Source organism: Histoplasma capsulatum, assembly GCF_000150115.1.
Source record: "Histoplasma capsulatum G186AR genomic scaffold supercont2.1, whole genome shotgun sequence".
Taxonomy (NCBI): domain Eukaryota; kingdom Fungi; phylum Ascomycota; class Eurotiomycetes; order Onygenales; family Ajellomycetaceae; genus Histoplasma; species Histoplasma capsulatum.
The window spans coordinates 1,367,974-1,392,055 of NW_025544801.1; the positions used below are offsets into that span (position 1 = coordinate 1,367,974).

The window sequence follows — 24,082 nt, forward strand, 5'->3', positions numbered from 1 at the left end:
CAAAGGCTTAGGACTCGCCTCCGCAGAAATGTTCAAGTTGAACTTCAGATTCCGTAATTTTTGGTCCAAGACTGCAGGACGCACACCGACGGCCGCCCCTTCACCCCAGGCGAAACAGGAATCACCTTTTCTCACCCGACTCCCGCCTGAAATCCGCGTCTTGATCTACAAACTCGTTTTCGCCCGCGACACAATCCACCTCTTGCACAACAAGGGCCGGATCAGCCATCTCCGAATACCCCTGCGGAGCGGACCGGCGCCCCACGAGCGCGAGAGTGATTACTACTATATCTACGCCCCATTCTCGGTGGAAAGGCCGCACATCTCCAGCCTCCTCCTGACATGTCGCCAGATCCACAAGGAGGCTGCGCCCGTCTTCTACTCCGCGCCCGTCTTCCGAGTCTCGCTGCAGGAGACGTGGAATGTGTTCGCCAAGCTCATCGGGCCCGAGAATCTGGCGCACGTCAGATCCCTCCGCGCGCCTGTGCATCTCCAGCAGGCGCAGAATTCAAGTTCCCCCGCGCTCGCATCTGGGATCAACAGCAACAGCAGCAGCAGCAGCAGCAGCAGCAGGGGTAGGGGTAGGAGGAGGGGGGTTGCCCAACCAAACGCGCCGGCCGCGTCGGTGCTGCGGCCCCCCACGGGTAGTAGCTGCAGGAACGAGGAGAGGAAAGTCTACGACGAATTCTACGACATCCTGGCGACGCAAATGCATGGCCTCAGGGATCTAATGCTTGTGTTAATGTCGCTACCTCACGGCCAGGTTCGATCGTTGCAGGCGGAGTGGCATGGCCCGCTCCGGCGGCTGAGGGGACTGAGCAAGTTTTCGCTTGAGATACGGAATGACGCCGATGCCGAGGCTGAGGATACTGCGGCATTGGTTATGTTTCTGAGGGAGACGGTTTGTACGAGGAGAGATGAGGATGTTGTTCGCTTTTGAGCTTGGAGGCTTGGAGGCTTGGAAGGGGAATGGGTTTTGATGCATTTCTTGAAATTATCTTGTTTGATGATAATTTGGTAATAGCCATTTCTGTCAAGTAGTCATGGAACGTTGCATGTTTGTATGTCCGATGGGCTTCTATTTATAGTATATCCGTAGTTCACTTTTACGGTGCGTGGTTTTCAGTTGGGTTTCAGTTGGTCTTCCATTTTCATATTTAGATGCACATATATTTATTAATAATATAGTAATAATATAGTCGTTCATAACCATGTGGGTTCATGGCTGAGTTCATCCTAATAAATCTAAATGCCAATTTTTATAATTTCATATGTAAGGAGTGTTGGTGCGTAAAATCATGTACATCAACGGCTCGATCATGGTAGAAGCCCCTCAAAGCGAAGAAAAATTAAAGAAAGGAAAAGAAAAAAACATAAATATAAAAAAATAATTATTAAAGTCATGAGGGGTCATAAAAGGAAGGACAGTAGTCGAAGTGCCGCTAATGCTATACGTATACGGGAATAATTTGAAAAACGCACTGAGTAAAGAGGGCGGAAGAGGGCAAAGTAAAATGGGAGAGCAACGGATGTCCGTTGGAGGTTATGGAATTGAGGGATATGATTGGCCATGAGATAGATGAATGAAATGAACTGTAAAATCATGATAATACTAGACGCGGGTTGGAGGTATTTGAAGCATAGTCAATGGGCTCCTCTGCTTTCCGCTCTTGCAAAAGTTGTCGTTCATGTCTCGCTTAGAAAAAGACGAACCTCCGCAATGGAACATATGAGGTAACTGGAGGGGGTTGCTGAGGGTAGGATGGAGCAGGCTCCTGGGAGTAGGAGGGGGGTTGCTGAGGGTAGGATGGAGCAGGCTCCTGGGAGTAGGAGGGGGGTTGCTGAGGGTAGGACGGGGTAGGCTCTTGAGAGTAGGAGGGGGGTTGCTGAGGGTAAGATGGGGTAGGCTCCTGAGAGTAGGAGGGGGGTTGCTGAGGGTAGGATGGGGTAGGCTCTTGAGGGTAGGATGATGGCGGTTGTTGAGAATAAGAAGGGGTTGGCTCCTGGGGGTAGGAGGAAGGCGGCTGTTGCGAGTATGAGGGGGTTGGCTCCTGGGAGTAGGAGGATGGTGGCTGTTGCGAGTATGAGGGGGTTGGTTCCTGGGAGTAGGAGGATGGTGGCTGTTGCGAGTATGAGGGGGTTGGCTCCTGGGAGTAGGAGGATGGTGGCTGTTGCGAATAAGAGGGGGTTGGTTCCTGGGAGTAGGAGGAAGGCGGCTGTTGCGAATAAGAGGGGGTTGGCTCCTGGGAGTAGGAGGAAGGCGGCTGTTGCGAATAAGAGGGGGTTGGCTCCTGGGAGTAGGAGGATGGTGGCTGTTGCGAGTATGAGGGGGTTGGCTTATTAGAGTAGGAGGGAGGGGGTTGCTGGGAGTAGGATGGAGGGGGTTGCTGGGAGTAGGATGGAGGAGGTTGCTGAGAGTAGGATGGAGGAGGTTGCTGAGAGTAGGATGGAGGGGGTTGCTGGGAGTAGGATGGAGGGGGTTGCTGGGAATAGGATGGTGGAGGTTGGTGAGAGTAGGATGGAGGAGGTTGTTGAGGGTATGTGGGAGGTGGCTGGTGGGGGTAGGAAGGAGGAGGAGCAGTTGTTTTCGGTGGGGGATATTCCGTTGGCAAGCCACCGCAGGCAGGGCCGCCACATTCAGTAACAGTGACGGTAACAGTTGCAATGATTGGGCAACCTGGAATGCAATATTTGTATCCAGGGCACTCAGGAGGAGGCGGTGGGGGAGGCGGTGGGGGAGGAACAGTGCACAGGTGGAGGTGGTACGAGCGTTTTAGTGATAGGGTAGCATGTCGTTGTGGTCCAAGTAGATGTAGTTACCCAGGTACTGTAAAAAGTATGACCACCCCTGGAAGTGACTGTTGTGGTGCAGGGGACTAATGTCGTTTTGGTTATTGTATCAGTGACAGTAGTAGTGGTAATTGGGTAAGACTCTGTAAAGCTGGGAGGAGGGAATGTATCGGTAACGACAGGTGGGACTGAGTAAGAGGGGGGAACCGAGTATGAATCAGTCACGGAAGGAGAAACCGGGTATGAGTCCGTCACTGAAGGAGGTACTGAGTACGATGGCGGGACTGAATATGAATCAGTCACAGATGGAGAAACCGGGTACGAGTCCGTCACTGAAGGAGATACTGAATACGATGGTGGGACTGAATATGAGTCCGTCACTGAAGGAGATACTGAATACGATGGTGGGACTGAATATGAGTCCGTCACTGAAGGAGAAACCGGGTACGAGTCCGTCACTGAAGGAGATACTGAGTACGAGGGCGGGACAGAGTATGAGGGCGGGGAAACTGGATAAGAATCCGTAACACTGGGAGACGGGACTGGGTAAGAGTCGGTCACAGCGGGCGGTTCCGAGTAAGAGGGAGGAGGAACTGGATAAGAGTCCGTGACCGATGGCGGAATTGGGTAGTCCGTCGGCGCTGGCGGTTCAGACACCGGGTAGGAAGGAGGAGGAGGATACCTCCCCGGAAGCGCGAACGCAAATTCGGCGAGGGCCGCCACGAAAAGCGCTGCGGACACCTTCATGACGATAACCTGAGCACTCCTGGCACAGAAATATGGTGAGGAGAATCAAATAAAATTAGAACCGAGAAGGGCCCGAAGGCACGAGAGCGACAGGCAGACAGCTATTCACTGAAAGCGAGTGGATTTGTTCAGGGGAACAAATAAAATATCTTCTCTTGAGAAGATACAGTTCTTCAAACGAATGTAGGCAACGAGGGCGTTGACTGGAACTTGAAGAAAGGGGAACACCGCTCCCTTTTGAATATTTATACCCGTTGAAACGGAAGATATCATCGTGCCCAAGATCCTGGCCCTATGGCTCTCAAAAGCGTCCAAGCCGCTAAAGCGACAGGGAACTGCGCTCGCATTCCCGGCTGATCCGGGTCTTAGAGAGCCCCATCAAGGGAACGAGGCCTGGGTATTGAAGGATGCCAGCAGAGAGAAGCTTCAGCACGCCCAATGATGACGGGGCTGCCAGCTGATGCGGCCACAAAGCGGACCTGCAACTGGCGCATGGCTGTTGCCCAGCCCACCGAGTGGATACAAGAATCATGGATGGTTCCATGACCAAAGTTGTCTGGGCTGATCTTGTCCCAAGAGCGCAATTCGTATTGAGCTGGAGGTTGTTGATATCAAAAAAAGTCTCACAACTTAGACATGGATGACTAAAAGCGGTCAAGAATGCCGTCAATACGGCGTAATGGCCAGCTGAGCCGCATACAAACGACGTCGGGCGGAATTACTAGTCGTATCGGTTAAAAATAGACATGTAATAAACCCATCGCGCCTAACCGTTCTCGGGTATAAGCCCACCCTCTTAGGGCTTGCATCTGATGTCACTGACACGACGCCATCTCGTTGCTCGATGGCTTGATGCTGCGTGCATTTCGCCCTAGAGATGCACTTGGCGATGTCCAGATCAGATACCCGTCGTCACCATTGGCCCGGTTTCAGGATGGGAAAACGCCACAAGTCGCGTCATAGCCACTCATGGCTTCAATCGCGCTTCCGTCCTAAAGAGGCTGTGGAGACTGACAAACCACAACGACCCGAGCTTCTCGACGATTTCTTCTGTCAAAGACTAAGGAACAAGGGTCAAGGGTCAAGGGTCAAGGGTCCAGCGATGTTGTGCCAACGGCTATATCATTACATTGTGAAAGCCGAGGATAGAACTGTTACCCCAGTGACCAACCAACCCTTCAGCTCCGACAGTGATACTGGTGCCCTCTCAACATCATCACTTCTCCAGCAAACGAAACCCAAACGACTGTCCCCATATCTTTTGATTTTGAACTACGGCGCTAGTAGAGGAAACATCCAAGGTTTGTATACGAGGATACCGGGTCCTTTGCTCGGGACTCTTGTTTTGAGAGGGAACAAACAGTCTGGCCTGGATACCAGCTGGTGCTATTGACAGGTTTCAAGGTCTGGTCTCTTTTCCAAAGTCTCTTTTCCAATCCCCATCGGCTACCTTGCTCTTATCCGAGAAAATTGTTGCATGAACGAATTTTTGATATATCCGCCATTTTTTGTCGGTTATTCCCCCGCCGAACCTGTACGTCCACCTTTTTTTCCCTCTTTTTTTTTCTTTTTTCTTTCTTTTTTTTTTACTGGGATGAAACTTTCCGATGATATTAGCCCGATTGGTTTTCCAAGGTTCGTTGAAAATTTAATCATCACTGTTATACAATTATAGCGGGACTTAAAAACTTGCCATGCCACCCCACCCATCCATCATCTACTTGAAAAATAAATTTTCACACCTTAACCTCGTGGTGCACTGGGTGACTCAATCATCATTTTCACCTGAGAAATGGACTGTACTGGACCTGACCAATCTTGGTATACTGAGACATATTTTTCAACGTTCTCACCTGCTAGCCACGGGGGCGAGGAGAAGCATTTTAGACATTTTCCACGACAAAAAAAAAAAAAGGTTGCTTCACACCCCCGCGCCATTCAAGCTATCTAAGTCTTGTTTTTAGGGCTGGTGACTTGTCAAGCGCGGATATCTGCGAACCTCTGGAAGCTATCTAGTTGCATACAATGAATGGGCTAGAACTAAACATGTCTCAGTCCCTCGCTCAAAGGATATACCCCGCCCGGCATTCTTTTTTTTTTAAATCCTCGCCAACAAAGTTACGATGTGATTCTTGCGTTGACTGCCACGTCTGCTGTGAGGCTAGCCGCAGGCAACCGGCCACATGTGAACAAGACTTAGAGCGGCCAAGTCCTGGGCTGGTTTGTGGATGATGATGTGACTGTCATCCCAGCAGACTCCCGCCATTCGGTTTTCCCCTGCTTTGGGTGACCGCAACTTTCCATGTGAGTGTACTATTATTAGACACATACGAATTGTGTGATGTGTGTGTGTGTGTGTGTGTGTGTGTGTTCACATTACCTTTTGAGGTCACGGTTCGTGCTCAATATATCTTGGCATTCTGTTCACTTGCCAGCCACACTTCCTTCCGATTTAGTAAATCACCCATAGATTTCGTCCATGTCGAACGGCTTTCGCAGCGATAAAACAAACTAATCCCGCGAAATAGCAGACGGTGGTAAACGTAATGAGGCCCCAGTAATTTCCGCCATTGCTGGTCAGAATCGAGCCTGCGATTGGAGTGCCAGTCAAGGTGCTGCAAGGAGAAGTTGTGTGAGCATCGACAATGACCCGTGGATTTGCATGACATCAAAAAACCTCCAGGGTTACATACCCAAGACTAACAACCGTATAAGACGTTGCGTAATACCGCCCATAATTCTCAGTCTTGCAGCATTGGCCGATGCAGACAGGTGTTAAGCTGATATTGCTCCCACTTCCGAATCCAAAAACTAAGGCGTATACCACTAACATTGCAACGCTATGGCCAGCGGGCAACCACAAGCATGCGCAGGATAAGAAGCAAATCGCCACTGTCACGATCATGGTATTGAACCTCCCCATATAATCTGCAGTGAATCCTGGGATCCATCTCCCAAAAAAGGATCCTACGTTAAGGATCGCGAGCACCTGGTGGGAGAACTTTTCCGACATGCCATGCGCAAGAGCGTATGCGGGGATGTACGTGATGGGAATGAAAAGACCCCATTCTATAAAAAATACCCCAAGTGTCGTCAGTGCAAATTGCGGCTCCCATAAGATGCGGAAATCAGGAAGGATATTTTTCCTCGTTGCCTTTTTCTTGGGCAATCTCGATTTGATCAATATGCATCCCATCGTTAACGAGACAAGCGTAACCAAAGCCACAGCGCGAGTTGCCCATCCAAATCCCACTTTGGGCAACAGATCCTGCAGCATTAATGGGAATACTATGCCGCCAACGCTCCCCCCTGTCGCGGCAATCCCCGTTGCCCTGCCCCTCAAACGATAGAAGAAATGGCCTGGGCTAGCGACAGCCGGAGTGAAGACCAAAGACACAGAAATTCCACCAACAATCCCCCAGACAACCATGAAATGCCAATATTCCTCGCAGAGCCCGATAAGGGCGATACTGAGCGTGACCATAACGGCGCCCGCAAGCACAAGGAATCTAGGACCTTTGGCATCGAAGATTGGGCCGATTTGAAGACCACCAAAGAACATGAGGAAGGTATAGATGCCGAAGATCCAGCTGATGCTGCGCTGGCTATAGTCCTTGAGCTGATGCGTACTTATCCATGCTAGAAATGATCCTAACGAATTGGCAAGGCCAAGGGTGCCGAAGAGAGCCATGAACGATCCAAAAACGACAAGATACGCCTGTACGCCACCTTCGGGGTATATATTCCCATCAAGATCTCTCGATAAGCCGTCCGGCTCAGGCAACTGGGGCTCTGGGGTGTTGCTGTTCTCTGGGGGATGGGATGAATCTGATATCCTGTTTGGGTGCTTTTCGATATCCACTATATTATTATCATTGTTGTTGTTGTTGTTGTTGTTGTCGTTGTCGTCGTCATCGATGGCTCCTGTGCCCGAGAGAACATTTTCGGCCTCAATTAACCCCTTGCCGTTATTCCATTCTCCTCTCGATTTTTCGTCCGTCTCAACGTCGCATATCTGTTGCTCGCCAGATGTTGCTGAGCCCTCCAGGTGAGCGGGTGATGGCCCCTGTTGTCCATCCTGAGAATGCGCTTGGTCGCTATTATTATGCTCGTTGAATCCCCCATCAGCACGAGGGGCTTCAGGAATTGTTTTCATGGACAAGGGAAATACCGAAACCACCCAGCCTGTTCCTGAAACGTAAAATTGTCCCTTTTCCCTTTGTCCTTTTGCTGTCAATATCGTCGTCCGCTCCAATGAATGTAGTTACGACATTGTGGGCTAAAACTAAGTCCCTCGTAATCATTCGTAAGAATAAGCTATGGTCGAGAACTGTGAATTATCCTGCATTCTGCCCTTCTCTCTCTCTCTCTTTTTTTTTGGTTCTTTTTCGCCCTCGGGATTCGGAAAGAGGAGAAATAAAAAGGGCGCTAGGACCAGCCCTAACATCCCGGCTTCCTTTCCTTTGCGCTGCTTGCCGAAGGGAATCGAGCAAAATTCAACTTTCCTTTGCAAAACCGTTTTGAATCTGGTGTGGAGAATCGCCATCTCTCCCACTCAGAGCCGTTTATGGGCCCACGCCTCTGCAGCCGAAGTATTTCCCGGACAAAAATGGGGTTGGCCAGGAACCTCCATCTCTGCGTATTATTAATGCATGGCGTTCAAGCGTGCTTTTTTTTTTTTTTCCTTTTCTTTCCCGCACTCTGACTGGTTGTGGATCCCGATTGGTAGCTCGTTTACTTTCTCACGAAGAATTGACTTTAGCAGGAATTGTTTTCTCTGCCCCACACAACGGGCGTTCACCACCACACCAAAGGATCAATCCCGAGAGTGGACCAACCCACTTTGAGATATGCACACGATGATTTAGCATGTTTGATCTGACAGGTACAATGTCGCAATTTTCATGTGGTGATCAAGTACGTGGTCAACGATGCAGTATCTCATGTCATCGTGAAATTTAAAACGTCTGTCTTCTCAATTTTTGAATAGTAAACTTCTTTCTTAATCCGTCCGCTCTAACTATATAACTAGGCAAGATGATGACTACTTAGTTATACTTGCTGTGTGGCCGACAAGTCTCAAAGACTGAAGCAGCAGTTTAACAGTAATCACGGCACCCGAACCTTCTCCCGCGGTAACGCCTCAGGAGGCTTACTCAATGCAGGAGTGGTGTAAAGCTTCCAAGAGTGAATACTACCATTCCGGGTTTGCAGACTTGGAGAGAGCTGCTAGTAAGGCAGATGCACATGATTGCTTCATCGATTGCAATGGATATCCCCTTGTGGAAGCAGTCGACATAATATTAATCTATCCCGGAAGGACAGATTACTACATTTACTCATCAAGTATCGATATTAGCCATACCCACTGCCCCCCCCAAGGAATCGCTGCCGCTACTGTTGAACAAGTTTCTGGCAGAGAAGGTGCGTCGGATGCAATTCCCCCTCATCCTGGACCCCGGTGGCACCACAGATGTGAAAACCCCTTAGTCGGCAAGAGCAAACTGATCGCTCGCGGGCTCCTGCTCGTTCCTTGCTCCCTCCCGGGCGATCCCAGGCCGGGCTAGCGGTTTCTCTAGAAGAGGGCATCACCCCCCGAGACCCGAGAAAAAGCCACATGGGACATGGGATGGCAGCTGAATGAATCCCACGGCAATATTTGGATGATGATTTCGATAGATATAAAAACGGCCAGGCGGGAAACACATATTATATACAATCAGTTTTCCTGGGAACGAGGGGCAATGCCCCCCAAAAGAACCTCAAGTGAGACAGGACCAGGGCATCAAAACCATATCGCGGGAAAAAAGGGGGGGGAACGGCCGAGCCCCCTGTTATCGTGCCGGATATTGCTCCTATAATTCCCTTTCACGCGAGATAGCGCTTTGTAACGCCAGGCCAGGAGCGCGTGGCTCGCTTGCTTACAAGGAACTTCTGTTCCTGGCCAGTCGAATATTGCAAGCAATGGGATGGTATATGAATTGCTGAAAAGAGGGAGAAACATTTCCGATATCTACATATGCCAAATTATCAGCGCAGCGGGGATGATGTTGTCTTGGTAGGTTTAACATTGTTGTTTCCAGGCAGCAGGATATACCTTTGTACTATGTCCAATATATATATCTACCCAGTTGCTTGGGTAAGAAAGGACACTGATTCCTTCTGAAGAGGTTAGCTACTTGCAGCTAGATGAACTAAACTTTGATTTCAAACCGCGATCGCCCATCTTTATTTACAATGGAAATTTTTTTTACGTCCAACAAAGTTGGGATGCGCGAGTTATGGATCAAATGGAAAACACGGACGGGGGGTTGGGATTCGATATTAGAAACCGAAGCATTATTATATATTCCCCCCCAGGGCCCCATATGTTAATTAACTAATGACAGAGCTGGAGATGCCGGCCTAACTCCCGCCCTTTCTAAATGGTGGCTACTACATATTTACTTTTTCATGAAGCATACTCGTGCACAGCAGGTTCCTGAAGCTCACTCTGTCTACCGACCTGTTGGTTATTCTTGTAAGATATCCAATAGCTCCAGCATACACCCCACCATCCACCATGATGTTGCAATGTTGCAAAGGTGGCTCCGGTGCTGTGTACTATTTCTCTGAGCTCTGTTCTTTCGTGGGTTGGTGGGGTTTGTGCGAGGGGGGACCATTTCCAGGGTGTTCTTCTTCTTCTTCCTTAATCGCTTACAATCAGCATCAACTTCAAGCTTTTCTTTTGGCAACAAAGGAGATATAAATAGTAATAATAATAGTAATAGCAATGCTTTTCCAAAGTTGAATCATGAGTGTATCTGTGGAGGGAGGAGTTTTGCTTTTGTATAAGTAGTAACAGGAGCAGTAGTGGCAGTAACCTGTTAACTTCTTATTTTAATGTAGTTGCATTCCATTCGAGACATGATGCCTATTAATACTAGTTACAGCTCTACATAGTATAGCTTTTTAAGAGAAGAAGAAGAACAAATACTGACAGATCCTTCTGATTGGATCTTCATTCAGCCTCTCGGAGAAACACACGTGGCAATAAATTAAGCCGTTGGGACCTGATTGACTAGCTTGGGTTCGAACGCCTGTGTCAAATCTTATCTTTTAAACATGCTGGGCTTGCCCCGTCCGCCGTCCGCCCGACCAACGAGAGAAGGCTCCTCTCAGCCAACAGTGCGTGCTCATATATGGAGTTGGACGACATGCAAATACATACAAAAAAAATTATGTTTGGGGAACGATTCATCTCCAAGAAGGATTGAAATTTGCGTTGTTGCTGATTGGGAGGATCTGGAGGCGGGGGGGGGGGGGGGGGGTTGGTGATATGATTCCATCCGGCTTACTGGTACTTACTTACCTCTCACCGGTTCAATGTCTTGATGAAAAGGGGAAAGGGAGAGATCCATATCCATATATATATAGATAATATATTCTTTTTCTCTCGGGCAGCTGAAGCTCCAATGTGGTGGAATTCTTACCCTTAATGGAGAACCCGATAAAGACAAACGGGTTCATAGTATCTCAACCCTTTTCTAAGTCGCCTGGCGGAACCCGCCATACATTTTTTAAAATCTCCCCCGCTTTTTCTTCTCCCCTTTCTATAAGGAGTTTCACCCCGATCACCACCCCCAAGCGCAACCGTATTGACAACCAGCTGCTCGGACGGCGGCCTCGGGGCCTTCCCTGTAAAGTATATACGGAGACACTTCTTCCATACCTCCTGAGATTCAGAAAAGGCTTGTTGGCACATGTAGCTAGCTAGCTGGCTAAGTCGGTGGAGTGTAGTGGAATGAGGGATTGGGAAATTGGCGACTTGGAGAGGAGAATGGGCCAGCAGGAATTTGGATGGAATTTGCCAGAGTCGCTTATAGCCGGGACAAGCGAGTGAGAGGAGTTCTCTCCATCTCTGATTAGTAGATCATGGGTTAGTATTCTTCTTCTCGTTCTTCTTCTTCTTCTTCTTCTTGTAGCAATCCCGATATATCTTCCAATTGGAGACTACCGGAAGGAAGAAGGAGGAATGATTCCCCCCAGCCATTGCAGTTCCTCTTAGCGTTTTTTCCTAAAGGGACAAAAAAAAAATCTTTATCTGACTCCTTCATCTCTGCACCTCACGCAGGAAAAAAAAAACGGATGAAATAACAAGTGCTATTTTGGTGCAAGAGGCCTCCGCATCTCTCTATACTTATACATATGTATCCTCGTAACCATCATCATTGCGCGCAGTAATTGGTGTAGTGCAGCGCAGCACCGCATTGCTCAGCATCACCCGCCAAACTCCTCACCGTTGGCGATGTAAGACGGATGAATAGCAAATAAAATCCTCGTACTAGTTAATTAATTCAATTGACTAACCAAACGACAGCGCCTCCCCCCTCGCTATATTCTTTCCTTGTTTTATTACTAGTACTTCTGTGATCATCAGCGGGTTGGCCGCAGCCTCTCGCTATAAATCACCTAAGTACCGATGAGATCGGATGGAGATTCCATCGTCCATCGTCCATCGTCCATGCTTAGGGCTAGTGCTGCTGGGTAGGTAGTTCAACGGCGCTGGTTTTATGTTTGATGCAAATGCCAGTGCCTTATTATTCCTGCGTTATCCAAACCTCACTTTTCATATATCGTGATAGCGAGTCTCTTCGTTACTAGTACTACGAGTGGTTGGTTGTCCAAGGGAAAATCCAACAAACGGATTCCTTCCTGGCACAGAATACACGGCAGGATATATATATACTAGTATCCCTCACTGCTGTCCATCGGCCAATTTCTAATTCTCCCTTCGCAGTTGGCGGCTGCATCGATGAGCCGATTCTCTCTTCAATTGCTATGTATATTGACCATGTAAAAACGGGGGGTGGCAGGAAGCTCTGGCAAAATGCCCGTCCCTTCCCCACTTCCCTGCACTCGACCCACCAGTTCTTTCCATCCCTGTCCCTATCTTCTTCTCCCTCTTTTGCCATCTTCCTCGGCTGGGTTTGCGGGAGGCATGTCTCAGTCAAACCAAACTCGAACGAGACTCGAGTGAACCGATTGTCTCAACCCTGGGGGGTTTTGGAAGGGTGACTGCGTTGTGCGTCTCTTATAATACATACTCCTAGTATACAATATCTATCGTCATTACCGGGTGCAGCATTTCTACACAGCGTACAACGACACAGTGCATTCAACCCTGACATGCGGGCGCTTGGCATGACGAAAGAGGCTGGCGTGGTCGCGCTGCTTCGGGAATGGTGTCAGATCCAGTGGGGCTTGTGGGGGGCGACGGACCATGGATACGGGTGGGTCCCTGGAACCGGGGCAGGGGTTAGCCCCCGAGCTGGCCAATGGCTGCGGCCGGGTGTCACCAGGGCGGGGGCGCTAGGGTCTATCCGGACTAGAAGAACCTTCCACTGTCGGTGTCTGTTGCCTTTTGCTGTTCGCTGCTCTTCCGACGGGATCCACTGATCGCCCGCCTGGCGCTATCTCGGTGGCAGCATCGCTCGTATTGCTGGTGTGTCTATGTCTTCTTTCTGATTTCTTTCCTATTCCTCATTTTTGGGACTTTTCACACGGGAGGAGAGGGTCCATACCGAGGTAGCATCCGTGAATCGTGATCCCATGGACGATCAGCAGCTCTTGCGCTGTTCCCCTTGCGTGGGCGACAGGCGACATGGGGCAGCAGAGTGGTGGATCGTCGACGCACATCCCTGGACCAGGTTGACCGGGTTGGCCTCTCCACTATCCAACATCCCCGTGACACTGGACACTTTCTCCGCTGTGGTTGATGTACCAGTGTGCATTTATATATCATATACGTAACCCACATCCGGGCCCGCTGCTCGTCATCCGGTGGATGCGGGTAATAAACTCATCCGTCGGCTCGTATAATATACACCCTTGGGCTTCAATCCGCTCTGTGTGCATTTTTATCTTTTATATAAACCTACATCTATGTGGATATATGTCTTATCTTTGATTCTTTGATTCCTACTGCGGCTTCTCTCTGCCCGCGATCGCATATACCCTTTGTTCTCCGTCAATTGACAAACACCCTCCCAAGCAGCAATCTGGGTTATTATTTGGTGATTACCTGATTCACCCTGTGGTCTGTCCTGCCCAAAGCAACGGTTTTCAACCACCGGGTCCTCCATATTCCCCTTCCCACCAAGAAGCCAGACGCCAATCCGCCGCGCACATGCCTTGACATATCCAGCCCTGTGCAACCACACACAGCAGGACATCTCTCCCCCCGCCAACCAGAGTGAGCCAGAGGCGAGAGAGAACCAGAGCAATCCCCGAACGCGCTTTTGTGTGTCTCTGGTAGCCACACAACGCAGCTCCTCCTCCTCCTCCTCCCCACAGCGACAACTCTCATCCATCGCGCCTACATCCATCCATCCATCCATCCACCGTAACCAGACAAGAAGAAAGAAATAGAGAATAAGAATAACCACCATCAAACACCATGCCCCTCCTCGTGAATCCCTTCAGGCAACAGGACCACTCGTCCTTCCCTGGCGTCGTGGTGCCCCTGGCACAGGCCCCGCGCCACCGGAAATTCTCCCGTTCGAACCCCAACCCCAACCCTGGAGACGGCGATAAGGCGGACAATGTGGCAGAGAAGGGCTCATCGTCTTCCCTGAGTGACCGGCAGTACTCCGGGTGGACCGTGGAGGCCATCAGGGCTGAGGTGGAGAGCGATGCAGCCACGTCGGGCAGGGATACTGCATATGACCGTATGTGTTTGAGTGATGATTGATGGTTTTTTTTTTTTCCTGCTGTTTTTGCCTTTTACCCTTTTTCAAAAGAGAGAGAGAGAGAGAGAGAGAGAGAGAGAGAAGGAAAGAATACGTTACATATATATACGTACCGTTGAGAGATTTTGGATTTTGGACGATGATAGGATCTAATTTTTTATACACACATTCACTTGGTTTATTTATTTATTTTTTTTTTAGGGAAATCGAAAGTCATCAACTTGGCCATCCAGGATATTGGGATGGGGAAGTATCAATGGCAGCTGTTTGTGCTCTGTGGGTTTGGTTGGCTGGCGGATAAGTAAGTCTGTTCTAAACTGAAATGAACTGCTGATCCCTTGCTTTTTGGGGGAAAAAATTGCCTGGCTAACCCGTTGCTTATTTTCTGCTTATATTGCATTGCAGTCTCTGGTTACAGGTGCGTATATTTCAGGGGATTAAAGATATCCATCCAGGTAGCTGACTGCCCAACCTTTTTGTTGCAGGGTGTTGCTTTGACCTTGCCTAGTCTCTCGGCGGAATTTGGCATTGACGCTTCATACGTCCGCTTCACCACTTGCTCTCTGTTTGTTGGCCTGTGTGTCGGCGCCGTGTTCTGGGGCACTGCGTCGGATATGATCGGTCGCCGTCTCGCCTTCAACCTGACCCTTCTCATCACTGGCGTTTTTGGGCTTGCGGCGGGTGGCAGCCCAACTTGGGTTGGGTAAGCTGAATGAGAGACTGCCTCGTGGGCTATCGAGCGCTGTATACAATGGCACGGTACTTTGCGATGAAAGCTTACTTACATATTGCCTTTTTTTGCTAGGGTCTGTTCAATGTTCGCATGCCTGGGCTTGGGAGTCGGTGGTAATCTTCCAGTCGATGGCGCGCTGTTTTTGGAATTCCTGCCCTTTGCGTCAGGAAATCTTCTGACGATGTTGAGTATCTGGTGGCCCGTTGGGACCCTTGTTGGAAGGTATATATACTAGTCCATATATATAGAGATTTTCCTCTTTCCCATTCTCCTCCTCCTCCTCCTCACCTCTGGGCACGCCCTACGCACCCCATTTCCCCGAATTTCCCTTGGTAGAAGCTAACAACGGTCCATCCCAGCATGATCGCCTGGGGCCTCATCCCAAATTTCTCCTGCGACCCGTCCGCGGTACTTTGCACGAAGGAAAACAACATGGGATGGCGATATCTAGTCATCACGCTGGGCGGGCTGACATTCGTCATGTTCCTGTGCCGATTCTTCCTGTTCCACCTCTACGAGTCGCCCAAGTTCCTGCTCTCCCGGGGCCGCCAGGACGATGCCGTAGCCACGGTCCATGCTATAGCGTACAAGAACGGAGCCAAGACATGGCTGACTTCTGAGATCTTGAACGAGATTGGCGGCTACCCCGAGGAAATCCCCGCTGAGGAGCGGAAGCTGTCGAGTGCGGAGGTTATCAAGCGGCAGCTCGCAAAGTTTTCTGGGCAGCGTATTGCGCCGCTTTTTGCGACTAAGAAGCTTGGGTTTACGAGTATGTTACGCCTGTTTATTTATGGTGTTGTTGATGGCGATGATGAAGGAGGTGAAGGTGAAACATAGTAATCTTAAACTAAATTCATTTCTTAGCTGTTCTCCTTTGGATCTGTTGGGCCACCATTGGCATGGGATACCCCCTTTTCAATGCCTTTCTGCCCCAATACCTGGGGAATAACGGAGAAACACCCGTCTCGATTGGTATGTCCAGAGTATCAAAGCCAGCCTTACCTTCAGCTTCTGCTTGAGTGAATAGAGATTGCACAAAGAAAGAGAAAGAAAAAAAAAACTTCATTCAACCCAACCAACTCACCAAACAATAACAAAAAATAAAAATCCTCAACAAAACAGTCTACCGCAACTACGCCATAACCGCCGTCGTCGGCGTCCCCGGCTCCATCCTGGCCTGCTACACCGTCGATATCCCCTACATCGGCCGCAAGGGCACCATGGCCATCTCCACCGCGCTCACCGCCGTGACGCTCTTCTGCTTCACCATCTCCACCGACCCGGACGTCCAGCTCGCCTGCTCGTCCCTGGAGGCCTTCTTCCAGAACATCATGTACGGCGTGCTGTACGCGTACACGCCCGAAGTGTTCCCCGCGCCCAACCGCGGCACCGGCACGGGCATCGCGAGTTGCCTGAACCGCATCTGCGGCCTGCTGGCGCCCATCGTTGCCATCTACGGCGGAAGCGCAAATCCCAAGGCCCCGGTCTATGCGTCTGGCGGGCTTATGCTGGCGGCGTTTGTGGCGATGGTGCTGTTGCCTATTGAGACGCGGGGGCGGGCGAGTTTGTAGGCGGAAAAGAAGGGGGGGGGTGCCGGGGGGGATTGTGTGTATCCGGTTTATTTATGTTTAGGGAGGATTAATTGATGGTGCTTTTTTCGCTAAGTTATTACGTTGCTGGGCACGAAGAAAGAAAGAAAGAAAGACTTACTGACTGGAAGCTGGAAGAGGGGGAATATGTTGGGTGGTGAGCGATACCGGTATGTTTTCCTTCCTTGAGGCTCCATCCCCATCGCCTTTTCCCACGACGACGAATGGAGAGAGGGGGAGAAGAGACAGTTGATGTGTGGTGGTTTTATTTATTTATTTTTCAACTGCTGTATTGTATCCACATGGATGGATATACCTCTTCCCTTTCGTTTGATCTAACTAGCTATCTATCTATCTATCTATATATATATATACTAGGACAATATAGGATATACCCCCAAGTTTCTCATTGAACAGATTTTGATGAATGGATGGAATATCATTCATTGTCCTCCACATCCCACTACGCTACGTCCTCCTGATACCTGCAATCAATCCTTGGAACAAGTCGCATGCGTGTCCTATATATATACTATTACATATGACATATTCGTTAGTTATCCAAGCTCAGGTTTTCCAAGAATAGAATTTTTTTTTGGCCCCTTCTTCTTCTTTCTTCTTCTTTCTACTTCTCCTTGCTTTCTTTTCTTATCTGTGAAACAACCCCTTCCCCCCCCCGTATCATGCTTTAAAAGGGAGAAAGGAAATGAAACTATTTATTGAAGGCGCGAGCGGAAAGGAGACGCGTGGGGAGGGGAGGGGGGAGGGGGGAAATGATGCTGATATTGCTGGGGATGCTTGGGCTTGGTGTAGATTGGAAATATATAAGATAGATCAAGTTAAAACAGAAGCAGGACTGGATGAAGAGTGAGTTGGGGGGGGGGAAGGAAAAAAGAGAAAAGAAAAGAAGAAGACGGAGGGATAAAATTTGATGTACTGTAACCATATGAATTTATTTTGCTACTTGCTTCTCGCGCTTTTTGCTTGTCAATTTCGTCACTTTTGTAATGTTATTTTTATTTTATTTTATTTTATTTTATTTTGTATTCTTATTTTATTTTTTCCTTCCCTGCTCCCACCCTGAGGGGTCAAGCCATCAGTTATATATATGTATATATTAATAAAATATATCACGATATATAGATATGCAAAAAGCGAGGCGAATAAACACAAGAATAGGAGTGTTGAGAAAAAATCAGTGAGGAAGCAACGAGGAAGGAAACAAACCGTGGTGCATAGATAGTATATATAAAAGACAGGGGGGGGATTAAATAGAGGACTCATCACAAATAAATCGGAACGAAAAAAAAAAATCAACATCGAAAACAGTAGTAAAGAATGGAGGGCGAAGAAAAAGGAAAAAGGGAGCGAGAAAGAGAAAGAAATTTAAGGACCAAGATCTAGCCAGATCTATAAGCAACGCACGTTAAAACATCCAACATCAACACGCATATACCCAACACAGACTCAAAAGGGAAATGAACAAAAACCAAAATATTCTCATCAAACAACCTCCTGTCCTTGCAGCCGCCTGCCCCTCCTCCCCAACAACGTCGCATTGTCTAAACTAAGCTCAAATGGCTGCATTGCCGATCGCGCTGCACTCTCCCTCGCTGCAGCCGCAACAGCGGCACTATGTGTACCATAACCACCACCCCCGTGTTGTCGCTGCGTTTTTCTCTGCTGCTGCTGTTGTTTCTCTCTCAGCCTCGCCTGTGCTGCCGCACTGGGCTGCGTAGCAGTAGTTGCATTCAGATTCGTGGATTGTAACTTCGCCCCCATGGCGGCTACTTCTGCCGGGTTGTGTCCCGTCCGCGGCACCACCTTTGCCGGGTTCGCAACATTTTTGTCTTGGTCATAATGGATTATTCCCTCGAGAACGTCGTCGTCATCGCTATTAACGTTATCGCCGTCATAGCCTTCATCGAGTGGGTCGAGTGCGCCACGCAAGCCAGCACGGAAGCCATGTTTGAAATTCTTGCGTCGTTTGCCCTCTTCTTCTTGGCGATGGACAGCGTAGCCAACGTCAAAGACTTCGCGGAGATTAATGGCACCCGGAGATCGGAAGTCCATTTTGCGATCCATGGCTGCGATAGGGGTTTCTAGGAATTGCGAAGGGAGTGCGGCTGCGGTTGCGAGCGGGGGTGCATCGGCCGCAGCGTGGGTTTCTTCGTTGGTCTGTTTGATCCACGGGTGTTGCAGGAACTCCTTGATGGTGAAGCGTTTTTCCGGGTCGACGGTTAGCAAGTGGGACACCAGGTCTTGAGCAGGTTTGGAGATGTCGTCCCACCAAGGGGAGAGGAATGTATATTGACCCCGAGCGACTTTCTGAGTCAGGACTTGGATGCTCTCGTCATAGAAAGGAGGGAAGCCGCATAATAGTGTGTAGAGGACGCAGCCTAAAGCCCACATGTCGACGCTTTTGGAGTATCGTTCGTCCTTGACGATTTCAGGGGCGGTGTAGCCAACTGTACCACATGGCGTCATAGTTTCATTATCCCATATTACCTTGGAGAGACCGAAGTCGGCCACTTTGATCACACCAATACCACCCCCTCCAACATTGGGAATGAACTCGCCTTCATCGGCTTTTTCTTCGTCACCAGGAGCACGCTGTTTTGGATTTTTAGTAGGAACGAAAGGGATAGGGTAGAAAAGGAGATTTTCAGGTTTGATGTCACTGCAAGGGGGGAAAAAAAAGGGGGGGCTGTTAGCGGAGTTGCGTCATTCAGGAGCCAGCATGACACCATATAGGAGTGAATACGCACCGGTGAACAACACCACGGTGTTCATGCAGATACTCGATTGCCTTCGCGACCTGTATGATAACATGGCGACTGAGGTCTTCGCTAAAGTATGTCAACCGAACGATTTGGTGAAATAGTTCACCACCGGGACAAAGTTCAAGGACAATATAGTAAAACTGCCTCGACTCTGAGAACTCAATCAACTTGACGATATTGGGATGGTCCATTTGGCGCATTATTTGAACTTCTTTGAGGATGTTGGCGCGCTGTACGTAACAAAATATGACAAGCCAGAGAGTCAGTGATATGTTCGGGTGATTCGTTGGCGGGAAGGTGCTTGGATAACCAAATTTGATAAAGAATGATCCAAAACTTGGATCCAAAGAAATCGAACCCAAGACGTGAAAACTTGGGAGTCAACTAAAACCTCACCTCCACGATCTGTTTTTGCTTCTTTTTGAGGTTTGGATGAAGATGAGCCTCGCCCTAGAATTCCGCTCTTCGATGTTGGCGACTGTAAGAAAAAGGAGATAATGACGGAAACTTTGAAATAACGGAGAAAGCCAGGCGCATGGCATACGGACAACATGCGCGGCAACATATGATAAAATGGGGGAAAGGAGGGTGGGGGGGGGGAATGAAGAAGAAAATTGAGAGAGTATATATCGAAAAGAAATGGGAGAGGAGAAGAGATAAGAAGGAAATGATCCCTGGCTTAGCGATAGGCGCGTACCTGCTTGGAGTTCATCTCGAATTTACGCACGACCTTGATAGCAACCTCCCCATATTTCCCAGTCGTATCTCTGGCTCGATATACATTACTGAAGGCACCATCGCCCATTTTCTCGACCAGATCCCATCTCTCCAGTCCCGGGTATTTTGGCATCGTTGACCTACTTCGCCTCTCCTCCGCGATTATCTGTTCAATTTCCGACTCGTGGGCCCTTGCACCTTTGCCAGCTGCAGTCCCCAACTTGGAATCCAAAGCATCCAGGCCGCGGGCCGCAGGATATTTGCCCTGTGGTGATTTTTGTTGTTCTGCGTGGATCGCAGAAACATTTGTCGTGGGTTCCGCATGGGGAGTGGCAACGCGGGCCTGCTTGCCATGGCGGATGAAGTTCTTGAGGCTCTGAATAGTACTCATGATGGGCAAAAGTGAGCCCGGAGCTGGCTGTTGCAGGACACCTTAAAAAAATAACAATCAAGAGAATGCCACGTCAGGCCCGTCAGTTTACAAGGAGCGGTCGGAGCGAGACTTCTTTCATCAAAACAGAGCGATTATAGAGGGTCGCAAATCACAGCTGATTTAGTAGCATTTGATGTGAAGCTGTCAATCAATGAAAGGGGCAGAGGAGAGTTGAAAGGAACAATAAGCACGTCAGGGTAAAAACCGACTCCAGATCTGAAACGTAGCGGAACGGAATGTAAGCTGGCCTGATAGATAGGAAAGTATTCGGGAGGGGCAATTTTGGTTAAGTGGCCAAGCGGCAAATAACAAGGTGAAAGGAACAGGCCACCTGGGCAGAAGGAAAAGGCTGGGTGGAAGATGTCAACCAACGACAAGCGGATACAAAAGGACGGGGATTACGCAGTATAGGGATAACAGGGGGAGAGGGCGGAGGGCGAAAGGAGAAGAACAAGGAGAAAGGAGAAAGGAGCAGGATGGAGTCGACAGAAGACGGGATCCTGCGGAGGATCGTTGGGATGGTGTTGGTGGCAGTAAAATCTTGATTGTCACTGTCTTGGCAAGAATCATGCAGGCCAGGTCAGGTGAGGGGAGTTGCAAAACGTCATAAGGGAGTGGCCAGCCGGAAATTCAATATAGCGGTATGTTGAATTGCCAATCCATACGTGGGATTGCTTTTGATTCATTGAGTGTGTTTGTTATTGAGTCGAGAAAACAATCTGATGTTCAACAGTGGTAGGTTGTAGTAGCCTGGGGCTTTCTATGACGATGGTGTGTTTGCTCCAAGGCTGAGCAACTGATGTCATCGACAGGACCTTTTTTGTCAGCCCCACCAAAGAGACCGCAGCACCCATGAGCCCTACTGGGATCTTGTGGGAATTTGTCCCTTTTGATCCAAGTTGATAACAAAAAAAGAAGGAGGAAAAGGGAGAATGGCCGCAAGGTTGAGAATGTGGTCAACAGCGCGGGCTGACCATCCGTCAAATCAAATCCATCATTGCTCAATCAGATCTTCGGTCTCTACGGTGTAGTAATTTTTATTCATCAAGTTTCCATCATCACCTTGCACGCGCTAGCAATTTGCATTTGTAATCTACAAACTCTCAAGAGACCCGAGGTTGATTTGGGGAAATAGTACCTAAATTTGGCTGTAAAATTAGGTTGGTACCGCAATGCCCGGAACTATATCAGATGTTGATCATGTTGATATTTGTAGCTTAGCAATCCTTGAACCAAGAAACTCCTAGTACACCTTCTCAATCAACAACATACTATTGGAGTTTGGATAGATAGAACAAAAAGGGAAGCGAGAAAGAAATAGGGGCCATATAAAGGATTGTTAATTTAAATACTACTAGTAGTAGTAATCATACTGTACAAGCTATCGATCTTGTGCGCGTCATCGTAAGCATAAGCGCTCTCCACTCTCGACCTGGACTCGTAACTTACTTCAATAACTCCAACCTCGTCAAAGCATCTCTGACAAGCCACAATAGCCTCTCCTTTCTCGATACCCGGTGCCAGCTGGGATCAGACGTCCACTGGCCGCTGGAACAGGTCCTTAACGTTTCGACATGATCTGGACCACAGCCAAGTTGGCGCAGGGAGAAAAAACTCATCAAACAATGCGAGCCCTTGCAGAACACCCAAACCCTATAAGAAATTCGTCCTGGTCTGTCTAACGTATATGTGAGTAATCACATTCAATACCCATACGTCTATGACAGGTCTTCCCTCCACTACTCCCGTACTAAAACCCAAGATTAATTAGCCTAGGACCATAAGTGCCTGGGCGTGGGCATATTGAAATATTGTTTTCCCAGTCTCAGCTCTCAGATTGTTATCGCAGGGAGGGAGACAGAAGAGATGATGAAACCCTTTTCACAAAATAGTATCATTCTTAATGATTTCTGTTTGCCAAGCATATGTGTGTGTGCATGCATGCATGCGTCAAACCGCGCGAGCTTCGCTCTGCTTCAATTCCATAGCCATCAGAGCTGTGCTGCCGCTCTCTCTTTTAATCAAAACCAATGTCATCGCTATCTCATTTCCCAGATTACTCGCTCTCCATTGGATGGTATTGATATCATGCTGGATCTGAATGGTACTGGAGAATCCATTGACTAAATGATTTGTGAGAATGAACAGCTATCAGTGACGAGTGACGGATGGGCAGAATATTCAATTACACCCTTTGTTGAAATCTGGTAGTTGACTGGATGAGATGCTAGCTTCATCAAGACAAGTGAGGAGAATGAGGAAACAGGGGAAGCACGGCGGAAATGATGGGGCTCATGAGAATGATCAGAAATCCCACTCATCTCTCTACACTTTTCCCAACAAAGCAGATGGACATCGATCACAACCCGCCAATTCCCATTTCTGTGCTTCGGTTGAAGACGAGGGAGAAAGGCCTGGTGATAAAGGTGAGGAGTCGATTTCTGAGAAGGGACATATCTTTGATCTTTCATGGAGCAAAAGAGGATACCTTCTGACGGGCCCTCCCGCTACCATCCTAGGAAGTAAGGGAAAGTCGACCACTACGCGCTCCTGTCATCTGTGCGTGGCAGCCTCCCATAATATACGGGTCTCCTATATTCCAAGTTTTAGAAAATTCACACATCTATTCATAGATCTAGCTTGTTTATGTCTTCTCCCGCTAAAGCCACAAAACTTAGATACATTACGAGGTAGCTCTTTCGGCTGGATTAACTTATGAAATACTTCGTACTCACGTATTAATACCCTTTCTCTTGGGATATTCTTCATCTATTGTAAATATTTAAAAATAAAACAAGGGAAAAATGAGTTAGTTATTTTATTTGTCTGCAGTTGCCATACTTACCGTCTAATATCTGAAATCCACCATCTTCTCAGTCGTACCTGAATAGCCCGAAGCCACCCGATGTTCTCCAGGAATTTCCGTCGATGCTTTTCTAAAATATCATTTGATAGTCTCAGTTCTCGTACGCAGTAATGACTGAGAGGTTCTGTGCCACAAAATGCATATTCAGACGAGTTAGCTGTCACGCTTAAAACATACCGACTCTAGACGTGTTAAATATCGGCCGCAATCCTGAAGAGAATTTCTGAGCATTCTCTCTACCTCTGTCACGCCGTCTGGAGATTGGGGTCGTATCGACCATTGCCCTGCCGTTGGCTGGCCATGGGTGGCAGTACCGGTTTCCGGCAATCAGGGAAATGAGGGGAACCGCTGTAGTATGGAGGTCCGGATTAACGTGAAGAAACGTGGAAAGAACCCCGGCTCTCCACGCGAGAAAGCACATCTCCTTTAGATGCTCCCCTAGCATCTCCGATTCTCTCCTCAATGTAGAGGTTTCGGTTATTACACACTGAGTCAGGAAGCACAAGCACGGAGTAGGGAGTACTAGTGCTAGTACTAATAGTCATGATGCCAAAGGGAAATACCTCAGAGTGGATATCGCAGGAAGCCAGGTGTACCACTTTGCATAAGGTGATATGCATAAATACCACTATGTCCCTCACCATTGCTTTTTCATAGTTTCAAGCTTCCACGGCGTTCAATCTTGTAGGGTTGG

General features: G+C 48.7%; 9 protein-coding genes across 9 annotated transcripts; 5 read left to right on the forward strand and 4 right to left on the reverse strand.

Moving 5' to 3' along the window:
- Positions 1 to 28: 28 nt before the first annotated feature.
- On the forward strand, positions 29 to 1,229 carry HCBG_00430 (uncharacterized protein; the record flags this gene model as incomplete). Its single annotated transcript, XM_045427480.1, has 2 exons — positions 29 to 901; positions 1,200 to 1,229. The coding sequence occupies 2 exons, from the start codon at positions 29 to 31 to the stop codon at positions 1,227 to 1,229; spliced, it is 903 nt and encodes a 300-aa protein (XP_045291455.1).
- Positions 1,230 to 1,697: 468 nt separating this feature from the next.
- HCBG_00431 (DNA binding/ligand-dependent nuclear receptor) lies at positions 1,698 to 3,537 on the reverse strand (the record flags this gene model as incomplete). Its single annotated transcript, XM_045427481.1, has 2 exons — positions 1,698 to 2,677; positions 2,745 to 3,537. 2 exons carry the CDS (start codon positions 3,535 to 3,537, stop codon positions 1,698 to 1,700), a joined length of 1,773 nt encoding a protein of 590 aa, XP_045291456.1.
- A 934-nt stretch (positions 3,538 to 4,471) lies between these two features.
- On the forward strand, positions 4,472 to 4,930 carry HCBG_00432 (uncharacterized protein; the record flags this gene model as incomplete). The annotated part of the gene is made up of 1 exon (XM_045427482.1): positions 4,472 to 4,930. The coding sequence occupies one exon, from the start codon at positions 4,472 to 4,474 to the stop codon at positions 4,928 to 4,930; it is 459 nt and encodes a 152-aa protein (XP_045291457.1).
- Positions 4,931 to 5,989: 1,059 nt separating this feature from the next.
- HCBG_00433 (monocarboxylate permease-like protein) lies at positions 5,990 to 7,693 on the reverse strand (the record flags this gene model as incomplete). Its single annotated transcript, XM_045427483.1, has 2 exons — positions 5,990 to 6,152; positions 6,231 to 7,693. The coding sequence occupies 2 exons, from the start codon at positions 7,691 to 7,693 to the stop codon at positions 5,990 to 5,992; spliced, it is 1,626 nt and encodes a 541-aa protein (XP_045291458.1).
- Positions 7,694 to 8,427: 734 nt separating this feature from the next.
- HCBG_00434 (uncharacterized protein) lies at positions 8,428 to 9,104 on the forward strand (the record flags this gene model as incomplete). Its single annotated transcript, XM_045427484.1, has 2 exons — positions 8,428 to 8,454; positions 8,703 to 9,104. The coding sequence occupies 2 exons, from the start codon at positions 8,428 to 8,430 to the stop codon at positions 9,102 to 9,104; spliced, it is 429 nt and encodes a 142-aa protein (XP_045291459.1).
- Positions 9,105 to 12,705: 3,601 nt separating this feature from the next.
- HCBG_00435 (uncharacterized protein) lies at positions 12,706 to 13,329 on the forward strand (the record flags this gene model as incomplete). Its single annotated transcript, XM_045427485.1, has 3 exons — positions 12,706 to 12,834; positions 12,893 to 13,021; positions 13,087 to 13,329. The coding sequence occupies 3 exons, from the start codon at positions 12,706 to 12,708 to the stop codon at positions 13,327 to 13,329; spliced, it is 501 nt and encodes a 166-aa protein (XP_045291460.1).
- Positions 13,330 to 13,975: 646 nt separating this feature from the next.
- HCBG_00436 (uncharacterized protein) lies at positions 13,976 to 16,571 on the forward strand (the record flags this gene model as incomplete). The annotated part of the gene is made up of 7 exons (XM_045427486.1): positions 13,976 to 14,246; positions 14,469 to 14,568; positions 14,686 to 14,970; positions 15,073 to 15,222; positions 15,360 to 15,769; positions 15,865 to 15,972; positions 16,123 to 16,571. The coding sequence occupies 7 exons, from the start codon at positions 13,976 to 13,978 to the stop codon at positions 16,569 to 16,571; spliced, it is 1,773 nt and encodes a 590-aa protein (XP_045291461.1).
- Positions 16,572 to 17,686: 1,115 nt separating this feature from the next.
- Positions 17,687 to 20,927, reverse strand: HCBG_00437 (serine/threonine-protein kinase srk1; the record flags this gene model as incomplete). Its single annotated transcript, XM_045427487.1, has 3 exons — positions 17,687 to 19,269; positions 19,358 to 19,602; positions 20,070 to 20,927. 3 exons carry the CDS (start codon positions 20,478 to 20,480, stop codon positions 18,093 to 18,095), a joined length of 1,833 nt encoding a protein of 610 aa, XP_045291462.1.
- Positions 20,928 to 22,140: 1,213 nt separating this feature from the next.
- Positions 22,141 to 23,668, reverse strand: HCBG_00438 (uncharacterized protein; the record flags this gene model as incomplete). The annotated part of the gene is made up of 6 exons (XM_045427488.1): positions 22,141 to 22,200; positions 22,479 to 22,645; positions 23,067 to 23,114; positions 23,258 to 23,291; positions 23,406 to 23,512; positions 23,566 to 23,668. 6 exons carry the CDS (start codon positions 23,666 to 23,668, stop codon positions 22,141 to 22,143), a joined length of 519 nt encoding a protein of 172 aa, XP_045291463.1.
- Between the last annotated feature and the right edge of the window lie 414 nt (positions 23,669 to 24,082).